At 56.3% G+C, this 16,197-nt stretch overlaps 1 protein-coding gene across 2 annotated transcripts in view; it reads left to right on the top strand.

Moving 5' to 3' along the window:
- RTN4RL1 (reticulon 4 receptor like 1) overlaps positions 1-14,161 on the top strand; it is a 71,664-nt gene extending 57,503 nt beyond the window's left edge. The window contains exons 1-2 of one of the 2 annotated variants that reach the window (XM_072747952.1): positions 162-184; positions 11,065-14,161. In XM_072747952.1, the coding sequence (XP_072604053.1) occupies positions 11,157-12,389 (1,233 nt within the window). In that variant the 5' untranslated portion in view covers positions 162-184; positions 11,065-11,156 and the 3' untranslated portion in view covers positions 12,390-14,161. Of the gene's footprint in view, positions 1-161; positions 185-11,064 lie in introns of those variants that run through there. The other variant, XM_026016157.2, reaches the window with a different exon arrangement.
- Positions 14,162-16,197: the final 2,036 nt, after the last annotated feature.

Here is a 16,197-nt window from a genome sequence, read left to right as displayed (position 1 = left end):
TGAAGGTGTCTGGGGAAGACTGTCAGCTTATGGAAACCAGGAACTGGGTCTTTTGTCCCCAGAGCCCTCCTGGCATGGTGCCCCGCCCAGAGGATGTTTGCTGAGCTAATGCATGGTTGTCAGCAGGGGAGTGATGTGAGCCGACCTCCTCACAGGGGCTGATGGCCCGGCAGTCCAGCGGGAGGTGAGGAGGACTTGGGCAGAGGCCCGGGCAGTGGGCACTGGGAAACACCTACCTCCTTGTCCCCCACAAACCTCTCATGTGACTGGAGTAGCTTGACTTCCCACCAACTGGAATGCCCGCTTCATCCTGTCTTCTTTCTCTTCAAACTCCCGCCTTCCTCCCTACCTTTGCCCTCCGTTAATGTGCCCTCTTACTTCAGGGAGAAAAGGAGCCCTGGGGGGCTAATTCCAAGTCATTCTGTCATCTGCACAGAGTCCCTCCGTCACAGTTGGAGAGCTGTTTCTTCAGCACTCTGGGTCTCCATTTCTTTGGCCCTCCCACTCCTACTGCTCCCGTTTCTTTCCCCCTCCCTCTTCCCAAATCATGCCCACAAACAAGCTCTAGTTTCTTCCATCTTTAAAAAACAAACAACCCGGGGCAGCCCTGGTGGCTTAGTGGTTTAGCGCCACCTTTAGCCTGGGGTGTGATCTTGGAGACCCGGGATCAAGTCCCACGTCGGGCCCCCTGCATGGGGCCTGCTTTTCCCTCTGCCTGTGTCTCTGTATCTCTCATGAATAAATAAATAAAATCTTTAAAAACAAAGAAACAAACAAACAAACAAACAACCCGGGCACCTGGGTGACTCAGTGGTTGAGCATTTGCCTTTAGTTCAGGGCGTGATCCCACGGTCCTGGGATTGAGTCCTGCATTTGACTCCCTGCGGGGAGCCTGCTTCTTTCTCTGCCTCTCTCTGTGTCTCTCATGAATGAATAAATAAAATCTTAAAAATAAATAAATAAATGATTAAAAACAACAACAACCTCTCAGGACTCTACATCCCTCCAGGCAGGGGCTGCCCTGTTTCTCTGCCCTCTCCACAGCAAAGTTTCTGAATGACTGGCCCCCAGGGCCCCCCAGACACTGTTCCCTGCCACCACCACGCGCCCCCCCCTCCCCAGGATTCTTCTCTGTCTGGTTCAGGACAGGCTGAGCCATGTGACTGACTCTGACCAATGAAACAGCCGCAGAAGTGCTGTGTGCTACGTGCAACAAAAGCTGGTAGTTGGCCATGGCCTCTGTCCCCCTCTGCCATGAGACAGGCAGGGTCCATGGTAGAGGATGTGTTCTCCACCCATATCCCTGAGCAGAGCCTCTGCTGTCCCGCCTCAGTGAGAAGCCAGCCTCTCTTGTAAGCCAATGAGACCCGGGGCCACTTGTTACATTAGCACGCCCTAACTTGTCCTGACACAGTGCTGTCTCCCATCCACTCTTCTCCCCACTCTAATAGGCATTCTGCCCCTACCTTTCTCCTAGAAATGAACTTTCTGGCATCACCAGTTACCTCCGTGTTACAAACCAGCCCTCAACGTGAACTCTCCCTCCTCACAGCCAAGTCCACTCTCCTTCTTGAAACACCCTTGGCTTCGGTCACACCACACACCATGGCTTTCCTTTGACATCACTGGCCATTCCTTCTCCTTTACGTTCTAGAATAGTGTTGCCAGAGGCTTCGATCCTGCTGTATCCCTTCCCTTGACGGGTGACTTCATCCATTCCCACAGATTTAAATACCGTCCCTGTGCCCATGACTCCCAAGTGTGCTTCTCACCTCCAGTGTGGCACATCCAGCTTCCACCAGTTAAACATCTCTGCAAGGCTCTGCAGACTTTGTGTGTCCTAAATGGAGCTCTTGTCAGCCCCTATGCCTGCTTTCCCAGGCTCCTTCTGTCTCACTGCACCCTTGTGCTCTGGAGCCACCCCATGACCCTCCCTCACCCATCCCTCATACTGGTCCAACCATATATCCTGCCAATTCTACATCCTAAACATTTCTCATTCTGTCTGCTGCTCTCTGACTCCATGACCCTGCCCCATCTCTTGCCCCACCCCAAATCAGTGCTCCAGTAGCAGCCCCCCAAATCCCATCATATTACTCCCACTTCAGGCTCTTCGTGGCTGCTCACCACACCTAGAATTAGATCCAGATTCAACTGAGGCTTTCAAGGCCCTACAAAGCCTGCCTCCTACCTTTCTGACTGTATCTCCTACCCTTCCCGTCTTCCCTCATCTATACCAAGTTTGGTCCTGTCCCAGGGCCTTTGCACCTGCTGTTCCTTCCGTTCCTTGGCTCCTTCCTTTCCTTTCCTTTATGTTTCAACTCAGGTGCTGCTGCTCAGGGAGGCATTTCATGGGCTCAAAAGTAATGTCAGGGGGATCCCTGGGTCGCTCAGCGGTTTGGCACCTGCCTTTGGCCCAGGGTGCGATCTTGGAGTCCTGGGATCGAGTCCTGTGCTGGGCTCCCAGCATGGAGCCTGCTTCTCCCTCCTCCTGTGTCTCTGCCTCTCTCTCTCTATGTCTATCATAAAATAAATAAATAAATCTTAAAAAAAAAAAAGTAATGTCAGTCCTCCCATTTGTCTCAGTCCTTACCCCCTCGTTGTGTCCCCAGTGTTTACCACCCTTTGTCAGTTTGGTCTTGTCTGTTCCCTTTGCTTAATCATCTCCCTGTGAGAATGTGTAGACTCTGTAAGAATGGTTAAGGAGCTGGATCTTACCATTGCAGCACCAAGCACAGAGCTGTTCTCATATGAATGGAGGAGTTAGGGGACAGATTCAGAACAGGTTGATCGATACCCCGGGTGTGAGTTCTGAAGGCCTTTCACTGAGAACAAGGAAGGGTGGCTGTTCCAGAAACTAGGAACAAGGGCTCCTGGAAGAGAGTTCTGCACCTGCTTCTCAAAGGCTGGGTCCCATCTCCTGTTTTGTGTCTGCCAATGCCAGGTAGGACTTTGGTAGATCCCCCCTACTCTTTCTCCCTCACATCCCCTCAGTGAGATGCTTGCTCCTGAGGCTTGTCCCAGGCCCAGGGAGGTTCACCTGCCCCACCTGACACACCTAAGATACCACCCCTGTTCCAGTGAACTTGCCTGGGTGCAGGTGGGTCTATAGTTCACTGTGGTTCTGGGGGAGAGAAGTAGGCTCCAGGCTTTGGAGGGAGGAGGCAGGATCAGAGCCTTCTCAAAACCTCCTGGGTGGGACTGGCTCTCAGAGGCCCTTGGCCCTCAGCCTTGGGCTGCCACAGCCCAGATTCTGGGAGCCCCCAAACCAAGTAGCAAATTTGAGTAACACAGGACATATCTTATGAGTCCCAGAGGGGCTTCTCGAGGTGAAGGTAGAGCCCAAACACCCGGGGCATTCTGCAGGGAGCTGGAAGCTCCAGATGGGGATGGACAAACTGGGAGGAAGGGCAAAGCAGATAGGTCAAGACCCCATCCCCATCTGCTGTGCCCTGGGGGCAGCCAAGTCCTGGCAAGGAAGGAACTAGAACCTGGGTCTGGGCCCCGACTCAGTGTCTGATCTGTCAGGTCCCTCTGTCAGGCCTCTGGGTCCTAGGAGCGCCAGGGTTGGTATGGTGAAAGCCAGGGTACATGGGGGGCTGGGGAGAGTCCTGAGGGGGTGAGAGGCAGCTCCTTTGATTATGGCACCAGGAACACACTCATCACCCTTGGGAATGCCTTCCTCCTCAGCTCCCCCTGGTCTACCATTCAGGGGCACAGCCTCACTTCCAACACCCACTAAGCAAGTGCTCTGCCTCCTAGTTCTGGGACTGAAAAGTCGAGGCGTTGGAGGCTTAGTGACCCGCTCAAGGTTGCCCAGCTAAAATGTGCTCCCAGAGGGGCCAGTCCCAAAGCCAGGCAGCTAGGCAAGGATGGGCAGCCTGAGGTTATTCTAGAGAGACCCCTGAGAGCTTGGCAGCTCACTTAGCACGGCATCCCGGCCAGGCCCATACAGGGGGTGAGCCACAGCAGATAAAAGCCAAGGACTGTTCCGATGAGGGGCCACCTGCTTCCCAGCTGAGGGTGACCCTGGGGTAGGCATGTAGTGGAGAGTGTCAGGAGAGCAGGAGCTAAAGGCAAAGCCTGAGTGAGTGCCGAGATAAGATGGGGATACCATAGACCAGGCCCCCTCTCTGGGCTGGAGTTCAGGGATGCTACAGGATGAAAAGGCCCAGGCTGCCAGCCCTCTTGGTGGCCTCCAGAGACAAACACATGCTTGTACACATCCGTGCACATACGTAGCTTCTGCATACACGTGCATACATGGCTGTGTGTACACACACCAGTAAACATGCAGTTAGTCCCCTCCCCTTCCCGTGCCCAGAGATTTTGTTTTTTTGGAAGGGAGGCACAGTTTCCGCCTCAAATAGGGTAGGGTGACTGACTTGTCCTGGTTTGTTTGGGACATACTGGTTTTAGCACTGGAAGTCCCAAGTCCTGGGAAAGCCCCGAGTCCCAGGCAAAGCTGCATTGGTCACCTGCCCCATGCCTTGAACAGACCTGGTGTGTATCTTCCCTTGCAGAACTCTTCCCACCACCTGTCACCCCTATGATGGCCCAGGGGCCCGAGAGAGAGAGAGAGAAAGAGAAAGAGAGCATGAGCCACAACTGAGTCTGCTCTTACCAGAGGCCTCAGTACTAACTAGAACCACTATGTTTATTGAGCATCTACTATGTTCCCAGCACTGTTCTAGAGGCTAAGGGCACAGCAGGGAACACACCAGAGAAAATCACTATCCTTGTAGAGCTGACACTCAGCAGGAGGGGACAGAAAAGGAACAAGATAAATAAATAAATGAAATAATATATTAGAAGAGGATGAATGTTGAGAAGCCTGAATGGTTCAGTGGTTGAGCATCTGCCTTTGGCTCAGGTCATGATCCCGGCATCCTGGGCATCCTGGGATCGAGTCCTGCATAAGGCTCCCTGCAGGGAGCCTGCTTCTCCCTCTGCCTATGTCTCTGCTTCTCTCTATATATATCTCTCATGAGTAAATAAATAAAATCTTAAAAAAAAAAAAAAGGGATGAGTGTTAAGGGGAAAAGTAAAACAGGGAAGGAGCCCATTTAAAGTAGGTTGCTGGGGAAAGTCTACTGAGAAGGTGACCCTGGGAGAGACCCGAAGGGGGTTTATTGCCCACTTCACACCGATGGGGTGAGGGCAAGGGCCCAGCAGATATCCCAGGCAGTGCTCCAGGAGGAGAGAGCAGCAAAAGTCTGGAGGCAGGACACACCCAGCACGTGTAGAAGAGCAAGAAGAGGCTGGGGGAGGGAGGGAAGGGAGAGGAAGGAGAGGCTGTGGCCAGGGCTCTTGGAAAGACCAGAGGATCTTAGCACCATGGGGCCAAGGAGGGCTTGAGCAGAGGGGTCCCACGCTCTGACTCCCCCTCACGCTGCGGTGTTAGCAGACATGTAGGGGCAAGCATGGGAGCCCCGGGACCCCTGGGGACTATGGCAGTAGGCCAAGTGAGAGATGGTGGGGGCCCAGGTTGCGGTGGTGGCCAAGAGACATGGGTGGACTCTGGGTACCTTCTGAAACTGAGCCCACAGGACTCCCAGCAGATTGGGTCCGAGGTGAGAGAGAGGAGTTGGCATGACTCTGAGGTTCCTGCCTGAGCAGCCAGAATGAAGGTGCCACCCTCAGAGAAGATGCATGTGGAGGAGGCTGAGGCGGTGGAGGAGCAGCAGCTCACCTTTGGACAGACTGCGTTTGCCAGATGGAGACGTAGAGGAGGCATCTAGGTGCCTGTGTCACAGGCATCTTCAGTGGGGGACAAGCAGGGAAGCCGAGCTTCCCTGGGTTAGCGTCCTTGTCTCCAGGGCTGGGCTAGGCTGGGGGGCAGGGCGGGGGCGATGCTATGGGGAGTGGCCTGCACTTGGGTGTGGCATGGAGGGGCAGTGCCAAGTGGCCTGGGGCGCCAGTAGCTCTGTGAGCGCAGCCAGCCTGGCCTGAGGCTGTTATGTGACCAGCGGAGCCATTTGGTTAGCATTGATTAGCTTGGGGAAGAGCAGCTGGCAAGGCTGGGGCAGGGCGGGGGTGGGGGGGGAGCACAGCCCTGTTCAGAGGGAGGATGGGCTGCAGAGCCAGGATTGGCCACATGGCTGACAAGTCTCCAAGGCTCAGAGAGCCCCATAGACCTGCCCAGGGGCCTTTAGGGGATTCCAGTCCACAGGGCTGTCCATGCACAGGTGTAGGGAAAGGTGGCCCCTTTGGTGCCACAGGTTCCAGACTCAGGTCAGAGGGAGGCTGAGACCTTGGGGCCAGAGAGGGCTGCTCAGCCCTCAGATGAGGCTGGTCTTCTCCATGCAATGGGGATCTCCTGGATTTGAAGTCAGGGGATGAGGCCTGTTCCATCACCCCCTTCACCAGTCGTGTGGCCTTAACCAGTCTCTTCCCTCCGTGTGCTTCATTTCCTCTGCAATGGTGTGGTGGTGTGAGGATTCCATATAAAGAACCTACTGCGTGTTTAGGACAGGGTCCTCCTTGGTTTGTTCCCTCCTGCTTCCAGGGTGGACAGGCTGCCACGCCTGCCACTCTGGCCATGTGGCCTGGGATTGGACCAGAGGTCCTGTCAGTACTAGTCTCACTGGGCACCATTCTGGCCTCCCCAGGCCTGGGTTTCCCCAGCCTAGCAGAGCTGGTGTTACAGCTTCTTTGGGAGCTCTGGCCACTTAGAGAAGGCGTCTGGTGTAAGATGGGGACACAGTGCCTGTTTTCCCACCTCAGTGCCTTTGCATATGCTGTGCCTTCTGTCTGTTATGCCCTTCCCACCCATCCTGCCAGGTCCGGCTCCCACAGGACCATTCACAAGCACACAAGTAGAGGAGCAGAAGGTTTTGTGGAGGAGGTAGCATAGGGGCAGCAGGACCTTCCCTGAGCTTCCCCTACACACACCCTTAGGTGCCTACTCTGGGCCCCGGCACCTGGCCAGACTGCCTGGGATTGGGAGTGCCCCTATCTGCTAATGAACCCCTGAGGGCTTGCCCAGTTCAACCCAAGGCTCCTCCCTGCCCTAGCACTTAGGACACTCCAGGGCTCAGAGCAAGGATTAAATGGAGGAAGGAATGAATGAGGCTGCAGAGCCTCAGGTGAGCTCAGATGTGTGGGAGGCCATGAGGTTTGGGAACAGCGGAGCAGTCAGTCGGGTGCAGTCCTGGAGGAGAGAGGAAGAGAGCCAGAGGAAGTGAGGATGAGGCCCAGCTGTGCTTTCTTCAGCCCCCTCAGTCAGAGCAACCCCTGCCCCACCCAGGAGAGGGTTGAGGAGGCAGATGGGAGGGGGTGCAAGGCTCCTCCACAGAGACTTACGTGGCTGCTAATTTGCAATCCTAAAGTGCATGGCAAAGGCATCAGCCTCATTGTTAGTAAATTAATCAGGCAATCAGTGGGTCAGAGCTCCCACCAGCTCATGGAAGGGACACAGGAGGAGCTACAGTGACGGGAATACCAGCTTCCCTGGGAAGAAACCTGGCAGGGTGACAGGGTGACGATCCAGGATCAGGGCACCCACTGGCTCCGGCAGGGGTGCAGGAGGTGGGTGAATTTGGCTGGGAGGGCTGGTCCAGGCCCCTGAAGATTGGACCAGCTTCCAAGGTGGAGAAGCAGATTCAGCTGAAACCCATCCCAGTGCCCAGTGAAAGGAGGCAGGGGTAGTGCAAGGGCAGCATCCCTGGCCTGGATCCCTGGCAGCTGGGCAGTACTGAAGGATGGAGAGAGCTCCAAGTGGTTGGCTGGGGTCCCTGCCTCCTTCTGCGCCCCCCCCCCTTTTTTTAAGATTTTATTCATTTATTCACAAGAGACAGAGAGAGAGGCAGAGACACAGGCAGAGGGAGAAGCAAGCCCCACAGAGGGAGCCCGATGTGGGACTCGATCCCAGGACTTCAGGATCATGCCCTGCGCCGAAGGCAGGCTCCAAACCGCTGAGCCAACCAGGGATCCATTCTGGACCCTTCTCATAGAAAGTGCATAGGAGGCTCCTGCCCTGGGGCCACCTTTACCCCACACACCTGCCGAAGTGTGTTCATATGCTGGCTGCTCAGCCTAGATTTATGGACATTTGGTTTTTTTCACCCAAACTAGGATCTCCACCTAGTTTCCCTGATCCCCCACCTTCCCTGGGACACCTAAGGACAGGTTATGGCTCTCTATGAGGCCCTAGCTTCTCTGGGGACACTTCAGAGAAGCCCAACTCCAGGACCTTACAGAGACATAGCCACAACAGCAGGTAGAAGGTTGTCTGCCCCCATCCAGGCCAAGGGGCAGGAGAACCCCCCCTACCACCACACAGTAATGCCGAGGATCAGAAGAGCGCAAGCAGAAGCACTTGTAAACTTCATAAGCTGCACAAATATGGAGTGGTATTAGTGCTGAGCCTGACACAGCTTACCCCTGCCCCCATGGCCAGTGTCTCTCTGCTGCCAGACTGAAGGGCGGGAAAAGCCTTTTTCTTTGCAGCACCACCCCCACAGGTCTGCTGTGGCACTGTGTCCCACAAACATGGCTCGTGGCCTGGTCCCCTTCAACACAGTGAGTGCTGTGAATGCCTGTGAGCTGGGAGGGGCACCCTGGACTCCCCCAGAGTGGCAGGGTGGGCGCGCTGCCCTGGGGCAAGGTTCCTGGGAGACAGCAGCCTGGGTAGGGGTAAGGGGTGCCAGCTGAGAGGAAAGGGGGTGTCAGTCTCTGTGGAAGCCAGCATGTGTTTCTCCCTCCTCCTAACCCAGGCCTTGGAGGCTCAAGGCATCTCGCAGGCTCCCTGACAGTCAGCTGGGGCTTGGGGTCCAGGCTCCTGGCCCCTCATGCTCTTGCTTCCCCCTGCACAGCTGGGACCCCCTGCCAAACTGAGGTGGGCAGCGAGGGCCTGGAGGTCAGACCCCAGCCTCCACATGGGGCACACTGGCAAAGCAATCATCTCCTACCCGTGTTACAGAGAGGGAAACTGAGGGTGAGGAGGCACCAGCCTCGGGCTTAGCCTGCAGGCTGTCCAGTGGTAGTGGTGACTGAGACTGCAGGAACCACATAAAGTGTGGCCCTTCCCAGAAAGGGTCCTCACAGCTGCATTGCCACCGCCACCGCCACCGAGGTCATAATTGCTCTGAAATCACAACTGAACCCAATTATGCAAAAACGAAATTATATGCGATGATTTTTATGTTGGAAACGTTTGGTGGAAGCCGGGTGATTACAGGGGGACGGGAAGCAGCTGCCACTCTCTGGGAGCCCATAACTCCCAACAGCTGGGAACTGTCACTTATTTACGATGCTGTTTCTGCCAAGAATGACAGGGTGGCAGTGGTGGCTAGGCCTGCCCCAGACTGGCCAGGAGGCTAGGGCGGCAGCAGGCCTGGGAGCCTGGCCTGGGGTTGGGGGGAGGCTGGGAGGCTGGGAGCCGGCCGGTCAGAGTGGTGGGGGGTGTTGGTTCTTCCTACGCGCTTGGGCCAAGCTGACAGCAGGAATCCACTGAGCTGCCTCCTGCCCCAGCCTCTCCGGAGAGGCCCGGCTGACCAAGCTGGAAGGGACGGGCAAGAGGCCAACCTGGGCAGGGAGGAGATGGCTGCCTGGCCCTGCAGGGTGGGAGTCTACCCGCCTGGAGCCTGTCCTCACTCTCCGGCGCGCCTGCCGGGCAGCCCGGGGCGGCTGCGACCCTGGGAAAAGGCAGGTAATGATGATCCTCCTTAATGAGGCTGCTCAGATAATGAGCACGGGGCTATTATCCAACCACAGGCTGGACACATCCGAAAATAAATTATTTTAAGGATCCATTAACGAATGCCTAATTAATGCCCAATTAGAGGGAAGCTACGGAGGAAATGCTCTGGACAGTCGGCTAGTCGAGAGGCAGGGCCTGGTTTACAACCACAGCCTGGGAGCACACAGCCTGGGAGTGAGGTGGGGAGAGGAGAGGGGCCAGAAGGTGGACCCAATGGGGGGCAACCTCACTCTGGTGGCGCCTTGGGGGCCCCAAAGCCAGGCAGCCCCGGTGTCTCCCCCAGTCCTCCACACACGCGTGTCCCCTTCACGCATCCTCACAGCACCGCAAGGGACAACTAGTACTATTTAGAAACCAGGAAACTGAGGCACACTGTGAGCTGTCACAGGAGGCACCATAATGAGACATCTTTTGAGATGAACTTTGGTGTCTTGCATGAGTTTTTCTTAAAATAAAAAAAAAAAGATTTTATTTATTTATTCATGAGAGATACGCAGAGAGGGGCAGAGGGAGAAGCAGGGAGGCAGGGCAGAGGGAGACGCTTAACCGCTGAGCCACCCAGGCGTCCCTTTTTTTTTTTTTTTTTTTAAGATTTTATTTATTCATTCATGAGAGACAGAGAGAGAGGCAGAGATACAGGCAAAGGGAAAAGCAGGCTCCCTGCGGGGAGCCCGATGCGGGACTCCATCTGGGGACCCCAGGATAACGACCTGAGCCGAAGACTGACGCCCAACCACTGAGCCACCCAGGCGTCCCTTGCATGCGTGCTTTGTTAGAATAAATAAAAAGACTCTCCAGGCCTCCATATATTTACTTTGTTAGACCCGGAGTCTGAATCACTCTGTGATCGTGTGCTGTTATGAGAGCAAGTGACAGAGCTGGGACGGGAACCAGAGCTGGCTGCCCCGGCCCTGGGTTGTGACCCCCACTCCATCCAGCTCGGGTGAGAGAGCCAGGGGGCGGGGCTAGGATTTAGGGGCGGGGCTGAGGGTACCCTGCGGGCGCCCCGAGCGCGCCGGAGCTCTCCTCGCAGTAGCGGGGGCGGCGGGGGCTAGAACCCTCGGCAGGGGTGGGGCGCCAGAGTGCGATCTCACTCGGGGGGCGGGGGGGGCGCCTTGGGCCTGACCCCTGCCTTCCCCCCAGCAGGAGCCTCCCCCAGGGGCCTCCGATCCCAGACCACTGAGTTAGGCACAGCCCGGGACAGAGCCTGGCCTAAGGCTGGGGGCGCGCCCACCAGCCCCGCTTCCCGTCGGTCGGTCAGTCGGTCCGTCCGTCCGTCCCCGCCTCCCGCCCCCCACCCCCCCACCCCACCCCCCAACCCCGGCCCACCCTGACCTGGCTGTGCTCTCTCTCCCCGCCAGGGTGCTGTGTGGAACTGTTGCTGCTGCTGCTAGCGGGGGAGCTGCCCCTGGGTGGCGGCTGCCCGCGGGACTGCGTGTGCTACCCGGCCCCCATGACCGTCAGCTGCCAGGCGCACAACTTCGCCGCCATCCCCGAGGGCATCCCGGAGGACAGCGAGCGCATCTTCCTGCAGAACAATCGCATCACCCTCCTCCAGCAGGGCCACTTCAGCCCCGCTATGGTCACCCTGTGGATCTACTCCAACAACATCACCTTCATCGACCCCAACACCTTCGAGGGCTTCGTGCACCTGGAGGAGCTGGACCTGGGCGACAACCGGCAGCTGCGGACGCTGGCGCCAGAGACCTTCCAGGGCCTTGTGAAGCTGCACGCCCTCTACCTCTATAAGTGTGGGCTCAGCGCCCTGCCGGCGGGCATCTTCAGCGGACTGCACAGCCTGCAGTACCTCTACCTGCAGGACAATCACATCGAGTACCTCCAGGACGACATCTTTGTGGACCTGGTCAACCTCAGCCACCTGTTTCTCCACGGTAACAAGCTGTGGAGCTTGGGCCAGGACACGTTCCGGGGACTGGTGAACCTGGACCGGCTGCTGCTGCACGAGAACCAGCTGCAGTGGGTGCACCATAAGGCTTTCCACGACCTCCGCAGGCTGACCACTCTCTTTCTCTTCAACAACAGCCTCTCTGAGCTGCAGGGCGACTGTCTGGCGCCCCTGGGGGCCCTGGAGTTCCTCCGCCTCAACGGGAACGCGTGGGACTGCGGCTGCCGGGCGCGCTCCCTGTGGGAATGGCTGCGCAGATTCCGCGGCTCCAGCTCTGCCGTCCCCTGTGCGTCCCCCGACGCCCGCCAGGGCCAGGACCTGAAGCTGCTGAGGGCCGACGACTTCCGGAACTGCACGGGGCCGGCATCCCCGCACCAGATCAAGTCTCACACGCTCACCACCACCGACAGGGCTGCCCGGAAGGAGCACTACCCGGCCCGCGGCCCTGCCAGGGACAGGGGCCACGCACACGGCCATCTGCCCGGCTCCCGCCCAGGCTACAGGAAGCCGGGCAAGAACTGCACCAGCCACAGGAACCGCAACCAGGTGTCCAAGGCGGGCACCGGGAAGCAGGCCTCCGAGTTGCAGGACTACGCACCCGACTACCAGCACAAGTTCAGCTTTGACATCATGCCCACCATGCGGCCCAAGAGGAGGGGCAAGTGTGCCCGCAGGACCCCCATCCGTGCCCCCAGCGGGGTGCAGCAGGCTTCCTCGGGCAGTTCCCTGGGAGCCTCCCTCCTGGCCTGGATACTGGGGCTGGTGGTCACTCTCCGCTGAGGACCTGGGGCGCCAGCAGCCAGCACTGCCACGTATCCACCAAGGAACAGAATCTCTTTTCTTTTTTTTAACAAGTGGAGGATCTGCTGGGTTTCAGGCAAAGGCTGGTATAGCCTTCGGCTGCTCTCTGGGCCCTGCCCAGTGGATTATAAACCCAAAGTGTACAGCTCTGAGTGGGAAGGGATTAGTACATCACAACCCAGCTGTCCCAGCCAGGCCCTGCTGAACGCCCATGGACAGCATCCATCCAGCAAGGTGGTTAAAGCACGCAAAAGGAAGCCTTCATTAGCAACAATGGGACAGTGCCCCGCAGGAGCTGGGCTCTGTGGAATCCTGGTCGTTGGAGGGGTCTGAAGGGCTCCCCACCATTCCCGGAGGAAGCAGGACTCAGAGAACAGACGAGGCTCACCCAAGAGGCTGGGTAGACCAGCCATCTGGGAGCACAGGGGCAGGTGGCATTTTCGCTCTTGCCTGAGGCCACATAGTCAACCTGCCCTGAATCCAACCCTTAGTCCCTTCCTTGGGGATAACGCCTCTCATTCCTGATGTCTCAGGCAACCCTGACCTAGGCCCAGCTGCTGGGCTCCAAGAACCAATTACCAAAGGAAAGAGCATCAGAGGCTGAAATTTAGAACTGCATCAAGTGCAGTGAGTTTCTCACAGGAGGTGCAGTTTTATAACTATGTCCACTTATATATATATACACACTCTCTACATATATATACACACAAGTGCACAGGTCTCCTGCCCCACTCTCCTACCAAACTGTATGTCTTCTCATGTTTATAAACTATGCGGAAAACTATTATCTGTTGAACTAAGGATTGTATTGGTGATTTCTAGCAAGAAAAGAGAGGATTTTTGTCTAGAATCTCAACTTGGCAACAATAGTCCCCGTGTAACCTGGGCTTGCCAGGGCCTAGGGCAAAGGGTGAGTGGGAAGAGCCATGGAGAAGAAGGGGAGGCAGCAAGAATCACTTCAGGGGACCAATCTTCTTATATGTTTAGAGCATCACCTTGTTTTTATACGCAACACAAGTCTGGCTGCCACCCCAGAGCACCCTGTCACCCTCACTGTAGGTGTTATCGTCAAGGTGACAAGCCAGAAGCAGCTCATTGGACATCAGGGAGCCAGGCCCTGGGGACGGACTGGATGGAGAAGGGAAAGGAGGGGCTTAGGGTCTTTTTTGTCGACGGGCAGATAGCATCCACAGTGTTAGCCCAACAGGCTGGGCAGTGTCATCAGCCTAGCGTTTTGCCAGCAACGGTCTGGACAGGCCTGGGAGACTCCGGGCATGAGCCCAGGCCTCCAGCATGGCTCAACTGCTGAATTTTTCCTTGAGGCTCTTTGATGGCCATCCCAGCAAGGATCCTGTGTAGGCGGCAGGAGGGAAAGCATCAGGTGGCCTTAGCAGAAGGGGGACAAAGAGGGCATTTCGAGAACCATCTCAGGCACTTCTGCATTACGAAGGCCCCATCCCGCCTGGCCCTTCTGCAGATGCCCAGGGACAGGCAGAGGCAGAGGGGGTGGGCCACACTCAGGGGTCAGGAGTGGGAACATGCAGGAAATGGAGCAGGGAAGCCCAGATAGGGGACAGTGACCCCGGTCAAGGTTGGCCATGCTGCTGGCCAGTGCCCCAGCAGGCACCATCTCCTCTGAGCTTTGCACAAACCTGAATTTCCCACCAGAGAGGATGTGTGTGAGGAGCAAGAAACACCGAATCCAATTAAGAAAGAAAAGTAATAATAAAAAAATTTCTCTTGGACAAGAACTCTGTTTCTCATTTCCTAACCCTGCATTCCCGAAGTGGTGGCAGATCCCAGGCTTTTGTGGGGGTGGGTGAGGCTGGCCGGGCACAGCACGTTTGTTGGCAGGAGGAGCCATATGGGGCAGGGGCACACTGACTCACTGGGATGCATGTGTGCACGCGCGTGCGAACACACACACACACACACACACACACACACACAAACACGTACTCTGCTCCATGGTTCTTCCCTCACCCTCATAGAACATGACTCACTTCCCACAACTCTGGCTGTGCTGGGTCGGCCCAATCTCTGTGGCTCTTCCTGGAGTGGGCTGGTCCTGGATCCTTCCTGGCCTGTTCCCAAGAGCCTCAGCCGCAGCAGCAGAGCTGTCGAATCTTCGAGGGCTCAGGAGTGGCTGGAAAGGAGCTACCAGTTCCTGGGACCCAGAGAGGGTTTCCAGGAGGCCAAGGACCCCCTGCACCCCCGATGGCAGCAAATAGGGTCTGGAGGCTACACCTGCCTCTCTTGTTTCAGAGAACGAACGAAGTCCCTTCTCCAGATAGAGAGGGAGGGCTGTGTTTTCAGGCGTGATGGAACAAATCCTCCTCGGTACAAGGCTTGAAACGCGCTAAATGGTGTGCGCCGAGGGCAGTGTGCTCTCCAGGGGCTGGTGCCAGGGCCCAGCTGTCCCTTAGAACCCGAAGATGTTCTGTTGTTGATTTCATTTCCAACTTTTTTTTAATGTTTATTTATTTATGATAGTCAAACAGAGAGAGAGAGGCAGAGACACAGGCAGAGGGAGAAGCAGGCTCCATGCACCAGGAGCCCGATGTGGGATTCGATCCTGGGTCTCCAGGATCGCGCCCTGGGCGAAAGGCAGGCGCTAAACCGCTGTGCCACCCAGGGATCCCTCATTTCCAACTTTAGACAGCAAAGTCCTCAGTGGGAAAATCAAGAGTCCAAGCACTTAATTAAAATTTTTTAGAAGATTTAGTAAGTCCTGTAATATGAAAGTGAAATGTCAGTATGAGAAATGCTAATGTTTTATAAATGATCTGTGTCTATCAAGTGTAGCACAGTCTCTGGTTGCCAACTGGTATTAGAGGCAAGGCAGAGGGGCTCAGGCAGCCAGGTGTATTTTTAGCAGCTTTCTCCTCTAAGGGGTAGAGGCAATGAAAGCAGCTCTATTGTGGATGACATCACTTGTCACTCAGCAGCTCACATGCTACGTGGGTATGATGACACCATTGCCCAAAGCACCAGAGCAAGTTGACTGAGCCAGCGGCTAGACCTCTCTGTTCACCAGACACAGGTCCCTCCTGGTGGTTCAGGGCTGGGAGATGTGGGTTCTTGCCCCTGGGAATCCTGTCCTCCTCCCAGGGGCTGAGGCCACCCTTCCTTTGTTCCTGATGGGGCCAGTCCCTCTGCCATTTTCACTCAACACTTTCCCTGCTCCCTGGAAGACAGCCATCTCCTCTCCTTACTTCCTGCCCCCAGCTGTCTTCTCTTGGGGAGAGGGTCTGTGGGAGGGGCTGGGCGGCTCAGCAGCTCTCCACAGAGGCTCTTCCCTTGACCTCAGAGCTCAGTTGGCTCCTTATCCTTCATTCAACAAGTACTGATCAAAAGCGTACAGGTGCCAGCCATTGGCCCAGGCTCTGGGGACATAAAAGTGGCAAAATGTGACTCTCCTATAAGGAATGCAGGGCCTAGATATGGAAATATGGAAATATGTATGTTAGTGCTGCCCATGAGAAAGTCAGCTGGGGTAAGGATGGTCCAGGAGGACTTCCAGAAGGAGGTGACACCCATTGGCTCTAGCAAGATGAGGAGGTAGCCAAAGCAGAGTGTGGGGAGTATTTGAGGCAGAAGGCTGGAGGGTTACAGCAGCACCATGCTGGCTTGGGGTATCAGCAGAGAGCTGTGAGCTGAGGACTGGGAACCCTGTGCGGGGGAGGCGTGGGAGGTGAGCCTGGAAAGGGGAAGTTTGGGGGGAACCCTACTCAGGGACTTGAATTCTGATTCTGCAGTGGAGGTTTGGCCCCTTCTGTGGTCCTCT

The sequence above is a fragment of the Vulpes vulpes genome, chromosome 2 (genome assembly GCF_048418805.1).
Source record: "Vulpes vulpes isolate BD-2025 chromosome 2, VulVul3, whole genome shotgun sequence".
Taxonomy (NCBI): domain Eukaryota; kingdom Metazoa; phylum Chordata; class Mammalia; order Carnivora; family Canidae; genus Vulpes; species Vulpes vulpes.
This window is presented reverse-complemented; position numbering and strand designations above follow the sequence as displayed.